Source organism: Nicotiana sylvestris, chromosome 2 (assembly GCF_000393655.2).
Source record: "Nicotiana sylvestris chromosome 2, ASM39365v2, whole genome shotgun sequence".
Lineage (NCBI taxonomy): Eukaryota > Viridiplantae > Streptophyta > Magnoliopsida > Solanales > Solanaceae > Nicotiana > Nicotiana sylvestris.
The window spans coordinates 43,905,517-43,921,589 of NC_091058.1; the positions used below are offsets into that span (position 1 = coordinate 43,905,517).

Consider the following 16,073-nt stretch of genomic DNA (forward strand, 5'->3'; position numbering starts at 1 on the left):
TTATTAGTCAAAATAAAATATTATTATATTCTTTGCTAGCACAAAGGATATAATTAATATTGTGAACAAATTAAAATATTCTATTTGGAATAGAAAAACGAAATTATATCTCTTGGTTAAAATATATATGTGATATATATATATATATATATATATAATTAACACTTATTTTATATAAGAGATGTTATATAAAATATTAATAAAGTCTTGTTAGTAAATTCAATTTTGAATTAGATTAATTAACATGGAAAGTCCTTATGGTATTGTCTGCAAATTTCAACCCATTTGATATGGGAGTTAATTTTTTAATAGGAAAATATTAATAAGAAGAATTCAATTTAGAGTTAAATTCTATAAATGTGTTGCATGTTTTTATTTTCAAATATTGACTAAGTTATAGAATTTAATTTAGTATTGAATTCCATAAATGAGTTACATGTTTTTATTTTAAAATGGTAACTAAGTTGTAGAATTCAATTTAGAATTGAATTCCATAAATGAGTTACATGTTTTTATTTTAAAATGGTGACTAAGTTGTAGAATTCAATTTAGAATTGAATTCCATAAATGAGTTACATGTTTTTATTTTAAAATGGTGACTAAGTTGTAGAATTCAATTTGGAATTGAATTCCATAAATGAGTTACATGTTTTTATTTTAAAATGTTGACTAAGTTGTAGAATTCAATTTAGAATTGAATTCCATAAATAAGTTACATGTTTTTTAAATATTTACCATAAGACATGTGATTTGTATTTTCCAATGGAAATTATGTATATATATGTGTGTGAGTCCTAATTAAGAATTAGTGACATATAAATCTTATACATATTGTAAAGAAACCAAGAGAGTTATTCTTAAGAAGAAAATTTACTTTGAGAAAGTAATAGTGCAATATAAAACCAAGATAAAAAATACTAGTACAAAAAAATTGTTTCTTGTTCTTCTATCTTTGAGTTGAGATTTTTGAGAAATATTTCAACACAATATTTTCATTCAATTTGTTCACGGGGTTTCATTGATCAAAGAGTTGATAGCAAGGACCAGTATCGGTGTGGATACGCATAGGGTCTTCGCACTATCAAAGAAATTTTGAAACAAGATTCTCTTCACCAGGTGTGTCTTAGATCCGATCTTTGATATGTAAATAAATTTTAAACACGAAAAGTTCTATCGAGGATTGTTATTATCTTCCGCTGCGTGTTATGAACACCTCTATTCAATCCTACAGGAAAATCAAAATTGTGAAAGAACGTGGACCTCAGACTCTGTAATAATGGATCTGTAACAGGTAGCAGGGAGCAAGCAACGACACTCGACTTGAAGAGAACTCAAGGCCCATAGCTTATGTGCTCATAAGAAAAATTGATTCATTTCTAGCAACTTTTATATTGATGGAAAAAAAAAAAGCAGCACCTCTTATATTCATGTGAATCGTAAGGCTAACAACTATGGTAAATATGTGGAAGGAAAACCCATACGGCAAATGATTATAGCAAATAAGCTACAACCCCGGAGCAAATTCAACCTTTCATTGGTTTCTATATGGAGCACTTAATTGATAAATTTTCTGTAGCAAGAAATGCCAATGACAGTTTAAGGCCATCGGCAATATGTTCTAAAGCAAGCAAATACAGTAATTACTTTCACCAATGAAAGAGTTCATTTGCAAAAAAAAGTTATGATACTTTTCTGCAATATGAAAAATAGGAGTAAAATGGCAAACATTGAAACAGTATGCAGACGAGACATCTTGATGCAGGACGTAACCAGTAATTCATATTGTTACAAAATCCCCACAAGAAGCAGTGGAATGTACAGCTCAAAATACATAGATCACATTACAAGAGCTGGAAATTGACAGCAACCAAGTAAACAAGAGAACAAAACTAAAAGTCCACCTCTGATGAAACAGGGAAAAGCTAAAAAGACAGCCTTTACAATAAATAAAAGGAAATGCTCGGAGGTGGCTCCATATGAGAATATTATTCATAACATAAGGACATTAACTCCACAAGATATTGCACAAATCATCAGTGCAACATTGACAAGAAACCATATTTCCTGCACACAGGGAAAACCATAGTACTTGATTAATATTCAGACCATAACAAACCATTTCTTGAACTTTACCATTCTGTCTCTCCATAGTAATGTCTTCGACAACTCTTCCACGTAAACAGGTTAAAAATAACCTCGTAGACAGTGAATAGGAGTGTATTCGAAATGGAGGAACAACTACTAATAGTTAAATGGTACATAGTGAAATATACAGCTGGCTACTTTTTTTCATTCTTCCAAAAGGGATATGGAAAGTACCTGATGTCATGGCGCTGGGTCGTTCAATAACAAGAAGAAAGCTTTTGTTTGATCTTTTTCAGTGCTGCTACAACATCAATCATGTTATCCTTTCCACTGGAATATTAGCTGTGCAATTCATGGCTAACTCCATGATGGATGCCACACATTGCATCTTTCGGCTTAAGTTCTCTTCATCTACTGTTAGTAAGTCAGCATCTATAATTTGATCCAACTCATCAGGAAGCAAATTATGCACACAACTTCTCAAATTCATGTCTCCCACGAACATTTCATCATTAGGTTTCTTCTTTGTAAAAGTTTCCAGCAACATGATGCCATAACTATAAACATCAGACCTCTTGTATACAAGGCCTTCCATACCATACTCTAAAAAATATAACTTAAAATACGTTAGCAAATAAACTTAAAATGCACTAATCCATAATACTGTTACAAGTTAAATAGGGTATTCACCTGGAGCAATGTAACCAATTGTGGCAAAGGTTGTAGTGTGAGCAATGGATTCTTCCATAGTTAAAAGTTTTGCTATGCCAAAGTCAGTCAGGTGTCCCACCATGTCATTGTCTAGTAACACGTTGCTAGGCTTCATATCACAATGAATAACCGGTACAGAATAACCATGATGGAGATATTCCAGAGCAGATGCAACATCGACCATGATATTCAATCTTTGCATTATATTTAAACAATAATCTCGAGAATATAGCAACTTGTCTAAGCTCTCATTTGGCATGTATTCAAATATCAATGCTTTAAAATCCAAGTTACAACAGCTGGTAATAATCTTGGTGAGATTTTTGTGACGAAGATTCCGCAAGATATCACATTCTCTATCAAAAGTTTGAAATGTACTTTCCATCTGCACATTGAAAACTTTAACCGCTACTATTATCCCATCTGCCAAAGTTCCTTTGTAAACAGAACCAAAACTTCCACTACCTAGCAAGTTATTTCCATCAAAGCCCTGAGTTGCTCTTTGAAGTTCATAGTAAGAAATTCTTTGTGGTGCTACCTCAGGCAACCACTCATCTTCAGTATTGGTTGTTTTACCCCGACGTCTCATCAACAAAAAGACTATTGCTGAAGCAAGCCCTATTACAGAGAAAACTGAAGATGCAACGACAACCCGCATCAGTCTTTCTTTCTTTGACTTTGAACGATCCTTTGAATTTGAAGGACAAGTTGGGACATGATTTTGAGAGTTACCACACAATCCTTCATTTGACATGAAAGACTGGTAAGGGAGATGAACAAAAGGTCCTTCATTCGTAATTTCTCCGTGTAACCTGTTAAATGAGACATTAAAATAGTGAAGATACTTAAGTGCCTCTAATGATTTTGGGATTACACCAGACAAATTGTTATACGAAAGATCCAATACTTCTAAAGATTTGAGCCCTCCAAATGCCTCAGGAATAGATCCTTCAATTCTGTTATGAGCCAAAAACAGATGAGTCAATTTCTGTAGACTTCCTAATGTACTAGGAATGTTTCCTAAGATTTGGTTCCAGGAAAGATCCAGAAGTATTGCAGCCTTGAGGTTTCCAACTTCAAGTGGTAAAGAGCCATTGAAGAAATTAGAAGACAAGTTCAACTTTAAAATGTCTTTGAGAGTCCATAGATTTGAAGGTATTATGGCAATGAAGTTATTTGAATCAAGAGAAACCTCCCTTAGAGAAGTCATGTCCCCCAAGCAACTAGGAAGACTTCCCCACATTTGATTTTGTGAAAGGTTTAACAAAGCCAAGTTGGATAGCTCACATAAAGCAATTGGAAAGGGACCACTTATTCTATTTGCACCAAGTGAAAGCCGTTGAAGGTTTTTCAACGAGCTTATTGTCATCGGGACAATTCCATTAAAGTCATTATCTTCTAGCTCCAAAGAAGATAAATTTCTCAAATTTCCGACTTCATTTGGAATATGGCCCTTGAGGTTACATCCTGTCGCCAAAAACATTTCAAGAGAAGAAAGGTTGCCGATGGATTTCGGAAGCATTGCATTTAGGGGATTGGAAGACAATATCAATTTTCTCAAGTATTTACAATTGGCCAAAGGAGTAATAAAGCTTAATTCACTGTTGAAGGAGTTACTGGATAAGCCAAGAACTTCCAGAAGTCTTAAATTTCCTAGAGATTCAGGAATTGAACCTGTAAGTTCATTTCGATAGAGTTCGAGATACATAAGCTTAGACATATTTGAGATTGAACTAGGTAAAACACCATTAATGTTGTTTCCAGATAGATGAATTCCTTCAACATTAGGTAAGCCATGGCCTATAGTGGAAGGAAGATTAGCTGAAATGTGGTTACCTGCGAGCTGAAGATATATAAGAGAGGAGATATTGAAGATACCAATTGGGATTGACCCTTTGAAATTATTGTAAGACAATGAGAGGTCCTCCAACTCTTGAAGGTTACCGATTCCATGTGGAATTACACCTGCAAAATTCAGTAAGATTAGGATCAGTAGAAGTATCCGAAAAACTGGAACTCTAAAATGAAAATGGATTAGTTATTTTTCCATACCTGTCAGGTTATTCATTGAAAAATCAAGTACTTGAAGCATACTCAAATTTCCAACTTCTCTAGGTAAAGGTCCTTCAAGCTTGTTGTCACCGATTGATAAATATTCAAGTGATGAAATGTTGAATATGCTTAAAGGGATTGAGCCTGTTAATTTGTTTCTTTCCATGCTTAAGTATTCCAATTTATAAAGACGGCCAATCACATAAGGGACTGAGCCTGTTAACTTATTGTAATCCATGGCTAAAAGCTCCAAGTTATAAAGATGGCCAATCTCATAAGGTATTGTGCCTGTCAAATGAAATATCACATATATTGATATATTTAGCAACTTCTACACAAAACTGCTCATAGAAAATCAAACCAACCATATATATATTATAGAGATTTTTACACTATGTATCATTGGCCCAAGCTTATAACCAAAATGGTTCCATATTTTCAGATCTTATCCGATATAGCCCATTTTGCATATAATTTGAAACACATTTTCATGATAATAGTAACTCCTTTTTCTCTTTTTTTCGCTTGATTAATTCGCGAATCCACCCTTGTTTTTATAGACAAACAGCAAATTCATACTTGTTTTCACATTCAGATTCGGACTAGGAGGCGCAAATCTCAGAATCTTCATATCTTCAAACTTCAAAGCATCCGAAACTTGTGAGTTCTTAATGACTAAAGTTTTAGTTAATAAACTGAAGTTAATATATATGACTACTTTATGCTCTTATGAAATGTCAGTTACCGGCGACTAAAATATGAATCCAGCTGAGCAAGGGCAGATCCAATAGTTCACTATGGGTTAAATTGAACCCACAACTTTTATCATAGACTTGGATTTTCTATATAAAATTCACTAAAATTGCTGAAATTATAAACCTATAACTCAAACAAGACGATGGATTCAGTAGTTGAAACCGAAATCTTGAACCCATAAAATAAAAATTCTGAATCTGCCTTATGTAGTTGAGCCGAAACAACTAAGCAATAAGTGAAAACAAGCAAATTTTGAAGTCTCACATCTTCTCTCACAATTACAAGTCTAGCTATTTTATTCAAGTCTTCTAAAAGTTGTTTATGCATTTATTTATAGAGTAAATTTTATGGGTGGTTATTCAATTTTGTGTTTATTTTCCAAAAATTATTATTTTTAAAAGTAAAAGTCATTTAACTTTGTGTTCATTATACAAAAGTCACTCTTTCTTTGTTATACAAAAATTATTTTGTTTTACTCTAGTTATCACAATAATCACTTTGGTCAAATTTTATAATAGTTTTACTTAAAATGCCTATTATGCCCTTGACATTATAAATTTTCCTGTTTATGTAATACTTATATATATTTTTACCTAGGTATTTTACTTTATAATTAAAATAACTTTATATTACTTTGTTTATTATTTCTGTAATATATCTATACATTTCATTTTCCCATGGCACTCAATTTGTTTAATCATATTTAAACGGGGACATCTTTTAAAATATAAAAATGACAAAAAATATTTATTTAAATAACAAAAATAGATTTGTTTGACAAATAATTTTTTATAGTCAGTAAAACTATTTAGAAAAATTCAAAGACATTTGTATTTAATATTAAGTTTTTTTACAGCTTTGTCTGCTAATATTATTTATTTGAAAGTATTAATGTGATGTGTCAGTGTTCTACATGTGGGGATTTTGTTTAGTAGGTTAATGAATATGACTTGAAATCTGTGAGGTTTGATTTTATAATTTTCATTAAAAACGTTTCATTCGGCATAGTTAAGGACGTTAACTTGAGATTTGTTCACAGTAATATTACTGATAAATTTGATAATACTACATATATATATATATATTGAAATTATCGTTAAGAAAAAATTAAATGTACGAATATATTACAAAAGTAAATAAATAAAATAATATAAATTTTATTTAACAATAAGTAAAATACATAGATAAAAATATATAATATAGTATATAATATAGAAAACATTACGTAAATAAGATCCGAATTTATAATGTTAAAGGCATAATAGACTTTTCAGGTGAAACTTTTATAAAATCTGATCAAAGTGACTATTGTGATAACTAGAGCATAGTAAAATCATTTTTGTGTAACAAAAAGAAGAAAAAAAAAATGAATTTTGAGTAATGACCACAAAGTTAAAGAATTTTTATGTAACAAAAGAAAATAATTTTTGGGTAATGAACACAAAATTAAATGATCATCCATGAAATTTACTCTTATTGAATTTCTATAAAATTGAATCCATAAGTAAAGTTAAACTCCCCGGAAAAATGGTAAACGCATACCTTCAAAATTGTTAAATCCAATATCCAAAACTTTCAGCAGCTGTAAGTTGCCTAGTTCTCCTGGAATTGTTCCAAGAAAGTTATTTTCCATCAACGCTAGGACTTGAAGTTCCGAGCATTCTGATATGCTTCTTGGTATCTCTCCACTTAACATGTTGGAGCTAAGAAAAAGCTTTTGCAATCTGGGAAGGCGACGGCATAAATCAGATGGAAGATCACCGGTTAAACTAGCATCCATCAGACCCAAATAGTCTAGTGATGAGATGTTGAACACGGAAAGCACATTGGAGCCATTGAGTCCATTGGAACTAATATCAATGGCTATCAACTTTCGCAAACGAGACAACTCTAGTGGAAGTTCACCATGGAAATTGTTGTAGCTTAGATCAAGAGAAATAAGAAAAGAAAGGTTGCCAAGTTGTGGTGGGATGGTACCAGTAAAACCCATACCTGAAATATTGAGTACAGTAACTCGTTGATGACGAGAGCCACAAGTGATTCCAATCCAGTTACAAACAGAGGTAGAAGAAGACCAGTTTTTTGAAAGAATATGGTAAGGGTCTGGAGTGACGTGGGCTTTCAAGGCTAGAAGAGAAGATTGATCAGTGCTGATATTCATGGCTAAGCACGTCGCTATAATGTGAAAAGAGATTAATAAAAATGCTAATAGCCGGAAGGAAGAGGAGGATGTATTCTCCATTAATGATATCCTTGAGTCCACGAAATTAGGAAATGCGTCTGTTGGTTGGATCTTGTTTAACAATATAATATAATCTCTACAGAATTGCAACTGATTAAATGAATAGGAGTAATTAAGAAGATAACGCTAACCTTTTTATATTATTGAAGCTAATAATTAAGAACATAACGCTACAATTATTAACTTAGTTAGTGCAAGCTTCGTGCTAGGAAAAAGAAAGGTTGGAAAAATGTTCACGATCTGGTACTAAATGCTAACACATGACAACAATTTATGGGTTTCGTTATTAAGCTCTTGATTTATGGCTGTCACACTCCAATTAAAGTGACATTATTTGAATAGAGATAATTTTATTATTTTAGGAGTCGCCACTTATAATTGAGTATTTTCAGTGTTCCAAGTCACCAATTATTTAAATCTCTAATCAAAGAAAGTTTTGGCTCCATTGATGGCTAGCGAATATAGAAGAACGGATAAGAAATTCTATTGACCGAGAAAATGGTGTAAGGCACTTTCCGGATCACATGGTTCTAGCACGGTCACTTAATTAATTTAAACCCGACTTAAACTAATCTTGGATATATGTCTTAAGGATTTTGCCTTTTTTATCCGCCTTTATTTGCTTGATTATTCGTAAATGTACTTGTCTTGCTTGTGTGCCAAAATCATGCAACGTGTACGTGTACATAACTTAAGGACATATGTATTGTTTTAAGGAGTTTAAATAAGCTGCGTGAACACATGCTTTGCTCTTTAAATTTATGGATCATAGCTATGTTATGCAGACGGATACATAGCCATGCTAATTTGAAACGCGCATAAAGCATGAATCCTCCTACTTAATTTGAGATTGATGTAAGGCTAAGAGTTATGGATAAAATATTATCGCGATAGTGAAATACAAGTTTAATTGTTAACAAGTCACTAAGCTTATAATCATTCATGCCTAAATTGAGCATATCCCTTGCACAACAATTGAATGATGCACTATGCCATGTTTGGAATATGGAAAGACTATTCTGCAACCCAAAAGGCACTTATGTAACTTTAATGACCCATTATTTCAATTCAATGGCTGCAACTTTAATGCCCATTTTAATAGCAATTCAATCGTTGTAACCGTTAGTTGAATTGTTTGTACGTACATTCTCGCTTCCCTTCTCAATGATGCTCTTGGCGACATTAATATTCCCTTCCTTTCCTGGTTTATTGGAAATTGATGAACTGCTTACTCATTACTTCTCCATGGTTTGTCTTGATCCAATTTATTTTAAAGTTATTTTCCAATTTTCTGGTACACTATCTTTTTTCATAAAAAAACTCCTTGTCCTTCATTCCAAAAGAATCACATATAAGAATATAGAAGAATTTATCTAGGAAATAATGGAGAAATCATCCCTTATAACAAATACAATTGTATCTCTAAACAATGTGCGGGAATATCCCTATTGGACTTCTAACTGAGTACCTATCAGAAGACCATGTTATGTATCCTTGGGAATCTGCTATAAGAGGTGAAGGCTTAACTGTTACATTATATGACGCCTTCTGGTTCAAGGCTGAAAACTTCAGGATGGTTGGATTAACAGTCACCTCAACACCATCAAGTCCAAATACTTTAACTGTGTATGTTGAATTAGCTTCACCAACATTAGTCACAGTCCTTGTATATGTTTGAGCCCCTGATTTCAGAGGAATAGAAAATGAAGGATAGTTCAGCTCCGATTCAGGTATGCTCGACGTGCAATGTATCTTTCTTTTCACAATTGCACTAACTTGTTGATCTGTGTAATTCAAGCCACATAAGTAGGGCACATAATCTTCGGGCTGAATGTCATAAATGAGTCCAGGATCATTTGCTCTTGATGGGTCCACGTGCCCTGATCCTGTTGCAAGTAGATTAGCAGTTTTAAATCTTTCGTCCTGGATCGGATCATTTCCAAGGTTGACGAAATCAGCAGTGGTCATGATTGCAGATTTAATTGCAGCTGGAGACCAATCGGGATGTGCACTTTTTAACAATGCTGCTACTCCGGCAAGGTGAGGACAAGCCATCGACGTGCCAGAGAGAATGTTAAATGTTGATGTAGCAGATGTTATCTCCCCTACAGAGGTTCGCCACGCTGCAAGGATATTTACTCCAGGGCCAATAATATCAGGCTTTACTATGCCAATGCTAAATGGTCCCCGTGAAGAGAAGTCAGCAACTGCTGGCGCGTGTTTGTCTCCAATTCTTGTTCCTTTGAATGATATTGTTGCAACTGGGGCTGTTGTTGATTTCATATAATTTAAGATCTTTTGTCCATCAGCATAACTAATATGTGTTGCAGGAAGGACATGAACATCTGCAATTGTTGTATAGCCACGCCATTCGTTGTTCATGAGAATCATGGCAGCACCACCGGCATCTTTCACATTTTGTCCATATTGAACTGCAGGGTAACCGGTGTTGCTTCTCTCACACAACACTATTTTACCCTTGACATCAATTGTAGACAAAAATTCACAATATTCAGGATTAACAAGTGGCAGTAACTTTTGTGAAAAATTTGATGGTTGATAGACTGATTCGCCCTCATATTCTGCTCCATTACCCAAAACTGCTACCGCGCTTATCTTTCTATCTGTTGTGCTAGCACCAACAGTTAGCAACCAGGGGGCTGCATTCGTTACGGAATCATCAACCGGTCCTGTATTTCCTGCCGAGGCACTTACAAAAATCCCCTTCTCAATCGCACTATACGAACCAATTGCTACAACATCATCATATAAAGACATAGAAGCTAATGATCCAAGGGAAATCGAGATCACATCCACACCGTCTTCAATGGCAGCATCAAGACCAGCTAAGATATCGGATTCTTGACATTTTGAAGCACAAACTCTGTACATGACCACATGAGCACGGGGCGCAATGCCAGCAGCAGTGCCATTAGCTTTACCAAGCAAATTGGCACCCTCCACAAAGTTTCCAGCAGCTGTGCTTGAAGTATGTGTCCCGTGTCCATCGTCGTCCTCAGGTGACGTAGCATTTTGGGCCAAATTTCGTGCTCCAATAAGCTTGTTGTTACAGACTGTGAGATTGAACTCACATTTGCCTTTCCATTTGGCAGGGGGAGGAGGCATTCCATTGTCATTGAAAGAAGGATGTTGTGGAGTTATTCCAGTATCGATTACACCAATAATCACACCTTTACCAGAATTCGAGGCATTCCACAAGCCAACATTCTGGTGCAAACCAAGAAAATCTGGACTGTGTGTGGTATGCAACTGCAGTACCTGCTGGCGACGCGCAGATACAAATCCTGGTTTCTTTTCCATTATCTTCACTTCATCTGATGACAACACAGCAGCAAATCCGTTAAATACATGACGATAAGAATGTACAATGCGCGACGAGTGCTCAGAATTTGTTGAAGTTGTAGGCAAAAATGACTGATGCCAGAGATATAATTCTCTTGAATCAGTGAAAACTAGATCATCAGGAAACTCAAGAATTACTATATAAGTATCTATATCGCTTTGATTTGTAAAATGGTCACCAAATGTTTTTGATGAAAGAAGTAAGGCAATGCAAAGAAAGGTTGAAATTACGAGTTTCAGATCCATGTTGATTTTCGGCGATGAACACATTTAGGCAAAATGTGAATATATAATGCTTGTTTGATGCTCTGCTCGATTTAGTATGTAATCATTTGGTTACGTATCTTTTTATGGATGTTCCAAATTTGGATCAATTAGATTACCTTATAAACTGAGATTAGTATAAACATATCTATTTTTTCTCTCACTATAAAATATAATCATGATTGACCATATCTTTTATGGTCAGCAATTCAATTTTCTGCCAAATATCCATATTTGCCTATTCAAATAGTTGTTTGATTTGGAAAAAGAATTATTCTAATTGTAATCCATAGTTAATAAGTTGACTGAACAGTCATAGAAACAAGAACAATATACTAATTATTATAACGAAAGGAAATCCTATGAATTCTTCGAAAGTAATTAATTTAATAGTTTGATATTTTATTTACTTGAACTTACAATCTCTTAATCTTCGTTATGGGTATCCTAACAAATGTCAATAATCTCATTTTTTTAAATTTTCTTTTACAATCCTTTGGAACCTTTTAATTTTTATTGTGAGCCATCACCTCGTTGTAGCTTGAAACTGCCTTCCACGAAAATAAATAAATCAGATCTTTCTTTAATTATTTTTTTTTCATTTTTCTTTATACCATTGAATTTAGAAATAAATCAAAGAACAATAATCACAACAAGAAACTAACTATTTGTTCTGGTATAGAAGTGTAGCAACGTAACATATGAAACATAAAACAAATTACTCTATGAGCCATTTAATACTTAGCTCTCGCTTGGACATAGATTTTTATATTTTTCAAAGAATAAAAAAATTATTTGTTCGTGGAATTTGATTAGTTTTAAAAAAAAATCGTAGAAAAATTTTCAAGTTCCAAACTGATTGGGTAAGTTTTTGGGTGAAATTTTTGCTTCCGCTCACAAAGCTTCAACTTTTCTTTCAAGTTACAGCTTGTTTGGATGGTTGTTACATATCGTTTCATAATGTATCGTATTGTATTGTATTGTGTTGTATTGTATTGTATTGTATTGTACTGTATCGTTTGATGAATACAATGTTTGGATGGAATGTGTTGTTTTGTCGTCGTTTCATCGTATCATGCACCAGTAATATGATGAATAAACTTGCAATATTATAAAGAAAAATTATGAGATGGTGTATAAAAAGGTAGGGTAAATGATAAAATAAAATTATTTAATAATAATAAAGGGTGAGATTGAGAGAAAAACACAAGGAAACGACGCGACCACACCAAATCGGTCGTTACATAAAGTGGCACATTTCATCGTTACGTAACGATGGATTTAACGATACGATACAATAAAATTTAAGTAACAATCAAAACAAACATTGTATTTAAAGTAACAATACGATACGATACAACTGGTAACAACCATCCAAACAAGTTGTTAAGTGCATGTCCAAAAACAATTTCAAAAATTACTTTTTTTCAAGTTTCAACTAAATCTATATCCATACACTAGGTTATTTTTAACTGAAAAAATGTGCACACCATCAAGCTAATTAGACGAGGTGATGGATAAGAAATAGGGGTGTCAATGGTTCAGTTCCATCTGCTATTTTATAAAATTTACACTATACTAATTTTTTGGTTATTCTATTTTGTGTAACTAAAATTAAAATTTTCAAAATTATCTCAATCATCTCAGTTTCTTGTCACGACCCAAATTCCATATTAGACCGTGACAGCGCCCAACACCGTTGTTAGGCAAGCCAACGCTAATCAACTAGAGAATTCTCGTTTAAATAATTAGTACGTGATAACTTCTCCTTATTTATAAAAATAGATTAGGAGTTTAAGGTTTAAGCATAAATAAATGGAAGCAATAGTTTCGAATTTAAATCATGAAAGTAAACCAAAAATCATAAGTCTACTAATGTGTGTGTCAAGACCCGGTGTCACAAGTATGTGGGCAATCTAGTAGAATATATAAAATCATACTATCCTACTGTCTGGAAAGGAAATAGACAGGAAAATAAAGACATAAGAGAGACTCAAGCTGCTGCAGAACGGCTCAAAAGGGCAGCTCACCGGGAAGTCTCAAGCTGAAGAGTCAAATCTACGCGTCGGACTGATGGTCAGATGCACCTATCTCAAAGCCTGTACGATCAAGTACAGAAGTGTAGCGTGAGTATATAAAAATATGTACCCAGTAAATATCCCATCTAACCTCGAATAAGTAGTTACGAGGGGTCGATTCCAATACTTACAAGGGCCAACAATATAATAATATGAAGTTCCAATTCTTAAAGCATAATGTATGTAGATACAATCAAGCTCAAACAAGAATGATAACTTAGAAACCCTTCCATCATATTTAAGAAGTCAAGGCACTTTCTTTATTTAAAACAAGTGGCCTTTCAATCAACAAAGCATACAACTATAAAGAGTTCCAATTCTATTATCACACACAAATACCATCGAGGTCGTTCGGCCCGATCCAACATAAAAGTAAAATTTGCACTACCGAGGGTCGAATGGTGCGAATCATAGATGTATCTATTTACCCCGCTCGTGAATCATACATGCGACACGGTAAAAATATGACCCCGCTCGTGAATCATACGTGCGATGCAGTCAAACATAATTTTATCATTTAAATCATAACCCTTCCTTGATTCTTTTTCAAAAATGAAGACAATTCAACTCGAAGCCTTTTAATCCTTAGAATTTTCTCAACTTAATTGCTTTCGTAACAATTAGCACATATAATCAAATAATAGTGTCCACAAAGCATGGTGTAAACCTAGAACTACTCAGACATAATAGAAATAGTACTACGTACGGACTCTCGTCACTTCGTACGTAGCCCCCCACAAATAATCACATATTAATTAAGTTCACCTATAAGGAATTTTCCCTCTTACAAAGTTAGAAAAGAGGCATACCTCGTTTCGAGTCTACTTCCAACTCAAGAATGCGCTCAAACCCTCAAACCGGAGCCGAACACTTTGAAACTCTTCAAATAGTGTAAAAACCAATCATTATAGGTTCACAAGTTCATATTCTAGCTATTAAAGTGATTAACTTACCCCAAAGGTAATATTCCTAAAATTCACCCCCGGGCCCACGTGCCCATATCCCCGAAATTTTCGAAGGAAGTTGTTACCCATAAACTAAGGAACATAGATATATGATTATTACTAAGTTTCATGGTAATTTTCGTGGTAAAAATCTCATTCTTGCCAAACCCTAGGTTTTCCTCTAATCCCATTATTTTCACTAATCTTTACATGTTAATCTACCCAAAATCTAAGTATTTAATTCACATATAGTAGGAAATACTTACCTCCAAAAGCTTGGTGAAAACCCCCTCTCAAGAAGCTCTAAAATCGCTCAACAATGGAGTGAAATGAGCCAAAAACGTCAAAGGCCCGTATTAAATGAAGGCCACTGCCTTCAGCGATTACCGTACCTGCAGTCATGGACTGCACCTGCGCCCTCGCATCTGCGGACAATGGTCCACTTCTACGGAATTCACTAGGTCGGCTGGGGCTGCTTCTGCGGAAGTCCCACCGCTTCTGCGATTCCGTTTCTGCGGAGAAGGGGCCACATCTGCGGTTCTGGGCTGCTCACCTTTGGCTGCATCTGCGAGTCAAGGCCTGCACCTCACACCTTCGGCTTACCAACCGCAAGTGCGGTTATTACAAAAGCTGGGGCTTCATCTCTAGCTCAAGTTTTTTAACTTAGTCCAAGCCTTGTCCGATTAACGCTCGGGGCCCCGCCTGAACATACCCACAAGTTTGGAATGATAAAACGGACTCACTCGAACCCTCAGAACGCCCGAAACAACATTAAAACTAAGAAGCACACCCTATAACCAATTGAATTAAATATATGAACTTCAAGTTCTTCAATTTATTGCCAATGTGCCAAAACATACTTATACTACTCGGATTGACACCAAATTTTGCGTGCAAGTCTTAAATGACATTACAGAACTATTCCCAGTCTCGAATCCCGTCGGACCTCGGTATTATCAAAAAATGCTCTAAACCAAATTTAAAGAACTTCTAAGATATTTAAGAACCAACTTTCACCATTAGGTGTCGAAACGCTCCTGGATCTTTCAAAACCCAATTCGGGCATATGCCCAAGTCTAAAATCATCATATGAACCTGTTGGAACTGTCAAATCCTGATTCCGAGGTCGTTTACTCGAAATGTTGACTGAAGTCAAACTTGGCCTTTTAAGCCAACCTTAAGGAACCAAGTGTTCCGATTTTAACCCAAACTTTTCCAAATCCCGAACCAACCATCCCCGAAAGTCATAAATTAGTAAAAGCAAGTACGTGAAGTCTTATTTAGGGAAACACAGTTCTAGAAAGTAAAACGACCAGTCAGATCGTTACATTCTCCACCTCTTAAACAAACGTTCATCCTCTAACGGGTTTAGATTTATACCTGAAGTGCTAAATAAGTGTGGATATCTGCTCCGCATGTCCTCCTCGGACTCCCAGGTCGCCTCTTCGGCTAGTTGGCCCCTCCATTGAACCTTTACAGCAGAAATTCTCTTGGATCTCAACTGGCTCCTCCTCATAACCCAAGCTCTCATCTAGCTGAATAGTACTGAAGTCTAACACATGAGACAAGTCGGCATGA

The 16,073-nt window shown here is 34.6% G+C and overlaps 2 protein-coding genes across 4 annotated transcripts; both read right to left on the bottom strand.

The window, feature by feature from the left end:
• Positions 1-1,933: 1,933 nt before the first annotated feature.
• On the bottom strand, positions 1,934-7,902 carry LOC104225602 (probable LRR receptor-like serine/threonine-protein kinase At3g47570). Of its 3 annotated transcripts, none has more exons than XR_011405293.1 (6): positions 7,597-7,674; positions 7,147-7,328; positions 4,849-5,136; positions 2,776-4,761; positions 2,320-2,688; positions 1,934-2,064 (listed from the first exon to the last, which is right to left on the bottom strand). XR_011405293.1 is itself a non-coding variant. In XM_070167866.1 (5 exons), the coding sequence occupies exons 1-5, from the start codon at positions 7,844-7,846 to the stop codon at positions 2,399-2,401; spliced, it is 3,162 nt and encodes a 1,053-aa protein (XP_070023967.1). In that variant the 5' UTR covers positions 7,847-7,902; the 3' UTR covers positions 2,002-2,398. The 3 variants fall into 3 exon arrangements, 1 of the variants encoding a protein (XP_070023967.1); XR_011405294.1 differs by lacking the exons at positions 7,147-7,328; positions 7,597-7,674 and adding exons at positions 5,428-5,488; positions 5,594-5,650; XM_070167866.1 differs by having other exon boundaries at positions 2,002-2,688; positions 7,147-7,494; positions 7,597-7,902.
• A 1,366-nt stretch (positions 7,903-9,268) lies between these two features.
• Positions 9,269-11,455, bottom strand: LOC104225601 (subtilisin-like protease). Its single transcript, XM_070165688.1, has one exon. The coding sequence runs from the start codon at positions 11,453-11,455 to the stop codon at positions 9,269-9,271; it is 2,187 nt and encodes a 728-aa protein (XP_070021789.1).
• Positions 11,456-16,073: the final 4,618 nt, after the last annotated feature.